Below are 11222 nucleotides of genomic sequence, written 5' to 3' on the forward strand. Positions count from 1 at the left end.
ATCAAGAATTATCACTGGTTTACTGCTCTCATATGGTACTTAAGTAATTAAAGCAATGGGGTCTGATAACATACACTTTTAATCCTAGGACTTGGGAGGCTGAGGATGGAGCAAAGGCCTTTAGGCCAGGCTCACTAACATAGCAGAGTCTATTTCAAATTGGAAGGGAAGTAGGGAGGAAGGGAGGGGGCATAGAACAATCCAAGCAACTACCTACTATACACTACGCCCTGCCCCACTGCCTGCCCTGATAACCTGCACCTTTCTATTGTTAGCATCTGACTGTAAAAATCAAAATATATAAAGTCTCCTTAAAGAAATCAGAAATACATTTTCCAACAGGTTTTCAAATGGAGTACCAAAAACTCCAGTCACTGACATTGGTTTTTTTTTTTTTTTTTTTTTTTTTTTTGTGACAAACTCTTTTTAATATGTTTCAATAGTAATAATGGAACCTCACACATAGAAAGTGTCTTCCTAACCACCCCTGGGATATTGCTTCAACCAGCAGACAGCATGAGGAATCTCTGGCACATTATCATTTATCATTTTCAAGCTAGAGAGGAGAGTGATTTTACAGTCATCATAGACAGAGTGCTGCACTCTCAGGAGAGCCCAAATCTCCACTTTCTAAGGAAGAGGCTGGGGCAACGGTGCAATTGTCAAAACACACGGAATCCGCAGGATAAACTATACAGTGTGGCTCTCCATGTGCGTGTCTGTCTATTTCTCTGTGTGTTCTCTATATGTGTGAGTCTCTCTCTGCCTCTCTATCTCCTGTGTGTATGTGTGTGGGGTATGGTGTTGTGTGTGTGTGATGTGTGTGTGGTGTGGGGTATGATGTTTGCGTATGTGGTGTAGTGTGTGTGTGTGATGTGTCGTATTTTGTGTGTCGTATTTTGTGTGTGTGGTGATGGGGACTGAACTCAGGACTCAACACAAGCTAGCAAATGTTCTATCACTAATCACGAAAGCACATCCCCCCCACCCCCAGCCCACATTCCATCTTTCTGAGAAGGAAAAAAAATCACAAGATTTCCAGAAAATAAATAAATAAAACAAACAAAAACCAATAATGAATATTCCATTGCAAACCCACCCTAACACATACCATATATATTCACCTCTGAGTAATTTTTATCTGCTCTTTAATTTTGTGTCTTAGTGGTGTCATTTCTCAGCACAAAAAGTTTTAAAAAAAGATTAAATGCCTATGTTTCATGAGCCACATTTACTCTCTCCTCACCATGGAACAAAAACCATAGCTCAGCTTGCTGCTTGGGCTCAAGCCTTTAACGTTGGGACCTTTTTTTACTGTGGGCACAACAGCACCTCCATACAGACACCTGCATCCTGTGATGGCTGGGCTCCAAGGCAGTGTGGCTCCTGCAGAAGCCCATCCCAAGCTATTGTTGGGTCTGCTTCATCCATCTTGGCTTCGGTGAATTTTCTAACCTATATTCTTCTTCAGTCTTCCCATGGGTTCAGCGAGTCAGGTTCATGAGATTCTGTCTCGTTCCACAGACTAAATGGGGGAGGAGTAAAAGTGGGTCTGTGCCTCGTGTAAGCCACACGCAATTCGAACCACCTCCCAAGTTTCACAGCTGGAGCAAACACATCTGGCGGTATTCTGACTGAGCTATGCAGCTGTAGTCCACATCGTAATTTGATGGTGTCACTACTGATGTGCTTTCTGTGAAGCTTTCACCTCCTCATTGATTATCCTTTCATCAGCTCCGATGATCAATTTATGACTTCCTGGCAGGTCCACAGTCTGTTTCCGTCACCTTAATACTTGTCTATGGAGCCAACAAGAAAAAGGCAGCACCTGAAGGATGCTGGCCCGGGTGTCCTGGCCCATGATTTTTCCAGTTTTAATGAAATACATTAAGTTCTGGAAATAATCTCTGCAGAAAATACTTGTCAGATGACCTTGGCTCAATGGTTCAGCCTCCCTCAGCTTTGGACAACCCCCACCCACCCACACCTCTCTTTCTGAGAACTTTACCTTGATTTAGAGAACTTGCCTTTCAGCTTCTGGTAATGGGAAACACTTGGGAAAATGTTATGATGTGGATGACAATCTCAGAGTCTAAAAGCAAACTTCTCTATGACTTATTAAAACTGAATTCTGACGGCTAGCTCTTCCTGTCACGTTTGGGTTTTTTTGTTTTTTTGTTTGTTTTGTTTTTTGCATTTTAGTTTGGATGCTCTCATATTAAAAAGTTGAAGGTCAATTAAAAATCACAGACAAATTGATTCATTTAACACTTAGCAATCATCTTAAGAATGTCAACTGTCTTACTTGTGGCATTTCCAGTTTAAAAAAACAAAAAACAAATAAACAAAAAATAACCTAACTATGTTATCCTGCAAATGGACAAAGAGTGAGCTTTGGTCGCACCTCAGTGGGACCAAAGACAGAGCAAGCAGTTTTCCTTCCTGTTCTTACTCTGCCTTGAAACATTGTATCAAAGTTAGATGGTAGCCTGGATCCAGAATTTGAAACACATCTTAAACTTTTGAATTTTGGATTCAGACTTGTTAAGGTTTTAATATTAAAAATATTCAACAACATCAAGGAAAAAACCCTCATAGAGTATATTTGCATTATTTTAATGTATAGTGGCATCAAATGCTCTGAATATCTTGATTTTTTTATAGCTGTGTCTTCTGTTTCATTTCAAACTGTCCTGATACTTAAGGATAGTAACATCTGCATCCCTGAATTGTTTCTTTGGTCTTAAGAGACAGACATTAATGTCCTAAATGGTTAAATGGTTTCTAAAGTGAAAGTTTACCAACAACAAGAATAATTTGTTTTTGGCATGGCTCAAATTATTCATTCTTGCAGGTACTTTAGGGTCCCCCAGTCTCTGTTCTTGAGATTGCTGTGGTCCTGGCTCATGGAGGAACAAAGCTTAGAACTTAGCAATCTAAAATGAGAGCTAATATGTTTTATCCTTGGGGATATTTGTTTGCTTTTAAGGAACTCAAAGTGAGTCGGCATACCCTTATAGGGATCCCTAAATATGTGGATTAAATGTTTTTATCCTCTTGTTCTATTTATGTACTCATCTATTTAGAAAGTGAAGTGGGTAGGTAAGGATGGCCTTGAACCCACAATCCTCCTGCCTCCAGTGTTGGGTTATGGGCATGCACACTTGCCATCTTCAAATTCGTAAACATCTTCTTTACATAGAATAGAATATAACAGGTTGCAATAATTGTTGAGGTGTGTGAGTGTGTGTGTGTGTGTGTGTGTGTGTGTGTGTGTGTGTGTGTACAAAATGTACTAGTGTATACAGCCCAGAGAGCATATTCAGAAGTCATTTTTTCACTAGCTCTTTATTTTGGTCTGGAGGCTGGATGACTCTCATAGACCCAGAGTTCACCAGTTAGGCTAAGGAGACTAGCCAGTGACCTCCTGGGAGCCACCTTTCTCCATTTTCCCAGCACTGAGATTACCAGGGTGCTACCATGGCCAGCTTTTTACATGGGTGTGGGGGATCAAACTCATGTCGCCATGCATGCACAGCAAACACTCAGTAAGCGGCTACTCCCTCAGTCCCAGAACACATGACCAGTGTAGTGAGACCCACGGGTGACACCTCCTCTGGGACACTTCAGGAAGGACACAGAACTTTTAGCAGATGCAACATTCCACTCTCCTTCTACAATGAGGATAGGCCTGGCCTACACTACCTCTGAGCTTTGGAAATCGACACGACGGAGTGCAATGACTAAAGTAAGACCAGAAGGAAGGTCAGCACTGTGACAGGATAGTACTAGTTGTCAGCCAGACAGCCAGGAAAGCATAGGAGATGTTTAGAAACCTTGGGAGCCTACTTGTCTTAGGCCACATGAAGATATCTCTCGGCAGTGTGAAACTCTCAAGCTGTGCACAAACACCCCTTCCTAACGATGCACTTAGCAATGCTAGCAACATCAATCTGCATGCACATCGCACCCCCAAAATGGAATAAGGTTTTGCTTCCTTTTAAGAATTATCCAACTTAGATTCTAATCAACCAAACTCCCCTTAGGCCCCAGTGGAAGACTGGAAAGGCCAATTCTTCCTGAGCTTGCTTTGGGCACATAAACAATGAAGCTAGACTAGGTTCTCTCGGAGAGTATCTCCTGTTTACCATGTTTTGCCTGTGCATTAAAGGGCAAACATACGACTTAAATCAGATACGTGGCGGGATGGGACAGGTATAATAGAACAAATGATTATTTAACTTAACCAACCAATCAAAATAGGGAAGCATGCAACCGAACCCCTTCTTAAGCAGATCCCCCTTTGACACTTTATGAAAGATCCCAGGGAACAACCTGGAGTCTTGAGTATCTCCAGTCATGTCACCTGCTTGCTCTCTGCACCTGTTCTCAAATACAGTTTCCTGGCTCCTTCCAACTCTCTGTGGGATTTCATTTCATTAAAAAAGCTCCCCAATCCCCACCCCCCAAAAGTCCAGGCTAAAATTTTGACCCTCTAGGAATAACAGCACATACGCAAGGAGAAATCATGGCAGAGAGACACTTTTTAAGCAAACAAGACACCAAAATGATTCGGCAAACGTATGTGTTCATCTCTTTTGATAATCTTAGGAGTGTCTAGTGAATGTGGAAGTATAACAAGACAAAAGGTATAAAAATCACAAAAATCCATTTTAAATGTTAGCACCTAAGAGGAACCAGTTTAACTGCCTTATCCAACAAGCAGTGTTTCTATACTAATTATCACGGTGGCTCTGTGAAGCACACGTATGGGGTCCAGCATATCCCCTGAACCACATCCAAGGCTGCAGGCACTCTTCTCTAATTTTGCATCCTAAGTACACACCCTTATACCTTTTAAACCCTTGGAATCTATAGTGCCATATAGAAAATGCTATAGCTAATATTTGAATAGATTACAGATGGGCAGGACATAAAATAAGTCAGGGATGGGAATAAGGGAGGAGGAAGAGGGATGTGGATAGACGAGAGAGGAACTCATTGCATTGAGGGGGATATGATAAAAAGAGTTCTATTAACTAGCAAACTATATAAACATATTCTACACAATTACCCATATAATATCCCTATTTAGTCTTTATTGTTGGAATTGGATACAGTGTTATCTGAAATACTTGATTCACCCATTACCTCTACATCCCATATATATTTGGGTATACACACATTTCCAAAGAGCTGAGTTATTTTTGTGAAACACAAACACCAAGCAAAAATTATGCTCACTGAGAACGTGCCTGGAGAGCCACATACATGCACATCGTTAAATATAGAAACTAACTGTAATGAGCATCATTATCTCCAGTTTCCAAGGATACCAGGATAAGCACTACTCCTAAATTGCAGTTCATTCAGCAAAGGGCAGAGAGTAATTTATATTCAGGGTCATCACTGGCTGACAGCAGATGTGGAAGGAAGACCAGGGTAAATCACCCTGCTTGCTGAGTTCTGTGTTACCTACTTCACTGTTCAGTCCTTGACCCCCAATCCTTTGGTTCCAACCCCGGCCAATATTTCACAGGAGAAAGTTGAAGAATATGATCATAAATAACAACTTCCAAGAGGACAGAAAAATCCCCAAAGAGCAAGGCAGAAAGAGATGGATTAATGTGAGCATGGGGTTGGGGTTGGCATTCTCATTTTCTTTGTGAAAAGCAGCAAAGGCTGGCTGTGTGCACCAGTCACACTACCTAGAGAGGAACTACACTGTTAACCTCAGTTCTCAGCCAACCAAGCGCAGGCAGTGCCAGGCTTTTGGAGAACACCACTGAGCAACTGCCATGGTTTTGCCTTCTCATCTTTGGGATCTAGATGTTTAATAACACCCATGTCCTTTGTTCCTTCGGCAAGGAAAACATTTAAAACTACTTTCTAGCAACTGGGTGGGGATATAGCTCTGTACCATTTGCTTACTTGTAATGGTCTGTTTTCTGATTGTTTTTACTGTGGTGTTTTTGGTCACCGTAAGTAGGTAGTGACAAGGAGTGGCAGGATGCTTTATCAGGTAATTATCAGTAGGAGGCCATGTCCCCTAGGAACTTGCCCTTCTAAGTCCACAGACTAAGACTACACATACATACAATCAGACACACACACACACACACACACACACACACACACACACACACTTATGAAAAGGGTGTCTCAGATTGCACAGATACCTTATTTTAAAATATACATAAAATATGGCTCAGGGGCTGGGGAGATCCTCGGTGGGGACCGTGCCAGAGGACCTGAGTTCAAACACTCTCAGACCCACCTAAAAGCCGAATGAGTGCAGGCCTGAAACGCCAGCTCTAGTAAGTGGAGACAGGTCCAAACTGGGGGCTCACTGGCCTGCCAAGCTAGTGGAAAAAAGTGAGCTCCAGTTTCAGTGAGAGACAGTCTCAGAAGGGACACTGGAGAGTTATTGGAGAAGATACCCAATAGCAATTTCTGCCTTCTATGCTCACCAGCATAGGATAGTGAATCAGCACACACATGTACATAAGCAAAGACCACACACACACACACACACACACACACACACAGTATGGTCTATGCGGTTCCTTGACCATCATCTATCTGCTCAGAAAAATAAAACCTCCTGTGGAGATTCTGCTGCCTGTGATGGAGAAAATCTTCTGTACCTTCAAATGCTTCCTCTTGATGGACATGAGCTAATATGCCAGGCTAAGCTTCTTAGCTTAATGTGATAATAAGGAACAAGCTGGCTATTTTGATAGTGAAGGCCTTCCAGGGCATTCCTCTTTTGCAACATATAAATGATACTGTTCACTATTTCTCAGAGGGAAAGGAACAAAACACTACAAAGTTTCCCAATAGTTACATAACATATACAGTGAATATCGATAAGTAACCTATTTACAGATTAATTTAACACAGAAACTTTAATTTCTTTCTTTCCTGTTCTTCCTATACATTATACATGATTAAATATTGCACATTGCATTGTCAGGAAGATGTCAGTTTAGACCACTTTAAAATTTTTAAGTCAAAACAAATTCACTTAATTTAGGTTTAAAATGTTGCTTCTGAATCTGGTCGACAAAGTAATAATAGCAAGTTTAAAAACTAAATAAAATGGGAAGATAGACTCAATTATCTTGAAATTTATGTCAAAATTATTTTGGTGTACCATTTCGACACCATTTCTCACAGGACCCACATTTGTAGATAAGATGGCTTCAGACAAGATTTTTTGCACTTCGAGCGTGAAGCTTTGGAACTGTTTAGGTTGTGAAGCTTTAAGGAAACGGACCCTATTGTCCCACCCAAGGCTAGACCTTGGTTAGGACAAAGAGTAGTAAGTTCATTGGGCAAACAGCAGGTAAAATATTCACAAGTCACTGGCAGAAGAGCTATCCTGTGTGAACATTTCATCCTGATAACGCACATCAGCATTCACAAAACCTCCTAAGGCAGAAAGTTTACATTAAGCTTCAGAAACTGTATTCCCAGCTTATGAATAATAAACCTCAAAAAAAAAAAAAAAAAGTCTTCAGTGCTGAAAGTGCCCCACCCACCAGTTCAGAAGCTTTATCTTGGACTGGGGCCACTTGGCTCTCTGGATGTAAGAGCCTCAGATGATGGGTTTCCCCGCCCCACTTTCTATTATCCCAGCATCTAAACTACAGTCCTGTATTTCTCACAGGTCTTCGAAAAATACTTTCTAGCCTTCCTAGCGGCTCTCCCCTTTTGCCTTTTTTTTGAATTAGAAAGTGCCTAATTATAAACCCTCAGATCACAGGCTGTTAAAGCGGTAGTGAGCGCTGTCACATTTTTTTTTTTTTTAAAGTGGGTTTATGTCCATCAGAAAAGAAGCTGGCTCAGCTACCCGAGGTTAAGGCCAGCATTTCCCCTCTGGCGCAGGTTTGATTCTTGGCCCAGCTTCCAGCCCTCCGGCCTCCAGTGCAGCTTCCCGGCCTCAGTTCTTCAGTGAGGCAGCAGACAGTGGAGACCACTGTGGTCACCCAGTTCTGTCCTGCCCAGCGAGGGGGTGTGGCTGGGGTGGCAGTGGTGAGTGAAAGGTAGAGGGAGATTTCACGGGCCGCGTGCCCTGGGGTGGAGGTGACCCGGTAACCCGAAAGCTACTAGGGGAGGCCAAGGGAGTGACAGAGGGCACCTAGGTTTCCAGGAGGCTGGCTGACATCCACTGGGGGGACAGGAGGGGCAGAGGTGGGGGTGACAGACAGGCAGGTAGTGGAATGCGCCCAGGGCGCGCGCGGCAGGGTGGGGAGAGCTCAGCGGATGCAATAGCGGAGCCGGGCAGCAGTCCGAAGGCGGGGTTCGGGACGCGGGCACCCACTCACCTATGCACAGCTGGATCGCGTAAGCATAGTAGGACCAACCCAGGAGCAAGCTGATGAACACCACCGGGATCCAGTAGAGCACCCGCCGGCACCGCCGCCTCACGCCACCCGGGCCCGAGGGCGCCATCTTCCAGCCGCAGACACCTGCCCAGCTCCTCCGCCGCCGCCGCCCGCGGGCCTGGCTCGGGGCCGGGCTCGGGGCTCCGGGTGCACCCGGCGGGACAGGCCCGGGGGCGGCGGCTGGCTGTGCTGCGGCCACCGCGGCCGCCGTGGCGCTAGCTCCCCATCCCGCGGCGGCGAGCGGGCGCCGCGGACTCCTGCTGCTCAGCCGGGCAGAGGCGGCGGCTGGGGGGGGGGGGGGGAGGACGAAGGCGACGGGGAGGCGGGAAGCTCCGCTCCGCCCCCGCCTGGTCCCCGCCTAGTCCCCGCCCGGTCCCCGCCTCGCCGCCTCCCACTGCGCGGCGGGCTGCGCCCCGGGGCGGGATTCCGGGATCCGGGCTCAGACTCCCACGGCGCCCGCGGACACGCGGCCGCCCTTGCGTCCTTGCAGCGGGCCACCGCAGGGGCGCCCGAAGTGGCGACCCGGTGCCCACCTTGTCCCTTCCGCCCCAGTACTTGGCCCTGGATCGTCGGACTGTAAGGAGAATTGACACTCGCTATGGGTCACCCTCCTTAGCCACAAGCCACTCCCAGGGCGCGCACCCGGATCGGAGGGGACACGCTGCAGCGAGCCGCGCGTGGGAGGGACGAGCGACTCCGGAACTCCAGGCAGCTGCTTTCCCACTCCTCACCTGCCAGGCCCTGGGAGGACTGAGCCACCAAGTCTTTAAGGAGCCCAGGCCCCCACCCCTGCATCCTGCCCGGAAAATTCTCGTTTTAACTTGTGGGTGCCAGTAAACTGTCTGAAAGTAGCCAACTGCGGTCAGTTTCCAGAACAGTCCAGAGAAATAATGGTGTTCGGGCATGAAGACGCCTACCTAGGTGTCCAGATCGCCACCAAAGAGCGTTGCCAGAGGCCCTAGCCAGGGGGAGCAAGTTGCATTTTATTACGTTGTGAATCCATTGACACTAACTAGAGTTAAGCATGGCGGGTCTTGCAGAGGAGACTCCACTTTTGGGTGTTAAATTGTCTAATGATTCTAAGAGTAAGCTTTACCGCTCCCTGCTCCCAAGGGTCAAGCCATTCCTTCTTTGCATTCTTTCCCATCCTATCCAGCTCCGCAGTGTTTTCAATTGTGACAGCAAATTCTAAATTTAGCATGTAGTAGATCTTAAAGTGGTTGCCAAAACCTCTGGAAGGGATCCTAATGGTAGAACAAACATCTCAGTTAATTGTTAGCAAATGGGAAAAGATACATGTTTCTGAGTTTGCCCCTCCCATTATATAAACAGGTACCAGATTTCACTAATGAATACTATATTTACGCCACAAACCTTATTGGATAGAATTACTTGGTAAACGTGATAAGAATACAGAAGTATGGAAACCCAGCTCCAATTAACTCTGCCCCCCCCCTCGCTTTTCAATTATCTTCCTTAGACTGGATTAAATATCAAGCCAATGTCCCTGAAGCATCCTCACTTACCGACATTAGAAAGGACATAGGAAATAGTAGTCATGCTCTTAAGGGACTTTAAGTCACCGAATTGTTCTAAGTCTGAGTCACTTCATTTTGCTGTGACCAGAATGAAAACCCAACTTCCCTGCTATCTGTGGCTCCTCCCATAGAAGTCAACTTTATATCTCAACTGGACTAGAATAAGGAATCGAGGGGGTAGCTCCCCTGCACCATGTGCTTAGCATGTTTCAGTCTGTGGCTTCAATATCCTCCACCGGCTTCCAATTAATAAAATAATGAGACCAACATGGAGGAATCGTGATTCCCATATCAGAACCGAGGAACCAGCGACGATTAATGGGCATAATCGAAGACTCAAAAGAGGTTGACCGTACCCCAATCCTGGGAGCCCTGGAGATAGTGTCACCGTGCCCTTCAGATACCCAATAACACCTGCGCCATCCTCAACAGTCTTTCAGGGCTTGAGGTCAGGCCAGGAGGCACAATCATTCTACCCAGCATTCAATATCATTGGCATAGAGGTTTGACATCTTTATAGAGCACGTTTTTATTGCTCTATCATCACACTTTATTACTAAAGCACCCAGGGTCCACATTTATGATATCTGTGAAGGATTTTCAACTCTTTGCTGCGTTAAGGGTGCTACTGTTAACTGTGTTGTCTATGCTCACCCTCACCGTCATCTGAGAAACGGTCTAGCACAGGGAGGCAGGAAGAATCATGCCCGAAGCCACACAGTGCCAGGGTCTATCTCCGCCTGGACAGGCACAAACCTTCATCCACAAATGCAAGCTCTTGGGTCAGTGAGCCAGTGCTGGACACCACGCTTCCATGAGCCTGGGAAGATAATTTTTCTTCTTGGGAACAGACAGCCTCTGATCCCTCTTTCAACAGAAAACCAGATGAAGGCTGTACACCGTTCACCAGAAACTTACTCTCCGCACAATCACATACATTTCAACTCTAATTTTTAGTTAACTTTTAAAAGACTGCAAGGAACTCTTGGGAGAAAAGTCAGGCAGAAGAAGGTGGGGAGATTGTTTGTTTGGTTTTGAGGAGAACCTGTCTATCTTGGTTCAAATGGTTGGCGTCTCTGCTCACTCAGAAGTGTGTGAAATTGCGTACATCTCAACGACATTCTCTTTTAAAACTACAAGAGTCCCGTGATCGGATCTTGGCTCTATGAAAGATTCTTGGCCATCTTCCATTCCCTCTGGATCCCAGTCCCCAGACCCCTCAAACTCCAGCTTGTGTTTGAGGTTAAAACTCCAAATCTTGCTTCTGCTCCCAGATCCAGGCTGAAATCTTCAC

The 11222-nt window shown here is 45.4% G+C and overlaps 1 protein-coding gene across 3 annotated transcripts in view; it reads right to left on the reverse strand.

The window, feature by feature from the left end:
• Positions 1–8457, reverse strand: part of ZDHHC2 (zDHHC palmitoyltransferase 2) — a gene marked incomplete at its 5' end in the record, with an annotated part of 59260 nt that extends 50803 nt beyond the window's left edge. For 2 of the 3 annotated variants that reach the window (XM_080928381.1, XM_080928382.1), the window contains one exon: positions 8331–8456. Coding sequence is in view for 1 of the 3 variants with exons in the window: in XM_080928380.1 (XP_080784506.1) it covers positions 8331–8457 (127 nt within the window). Of the gene's footprint in view, positions 1–8330 lie in introns of all 3 variants that reach the window. The other variant, XM_080928380.1, reaches the window with a different exon arrangement.
• Between the last annotated feature and the right edge of the window lie 2765 nt (positions 8458–11222).

The sequence above is a fragment of the Micromys minutus genome (assembly GCF_963924665.1).
Source record: "Micromys minutus genome assembly, chromosome: 14".
Classification (NCBI taxonomy): Eukaryota; Metazoa; Chordata; class Mammalia; order Rodentia; family Muridae; genus Micromys; species Micromys minutus.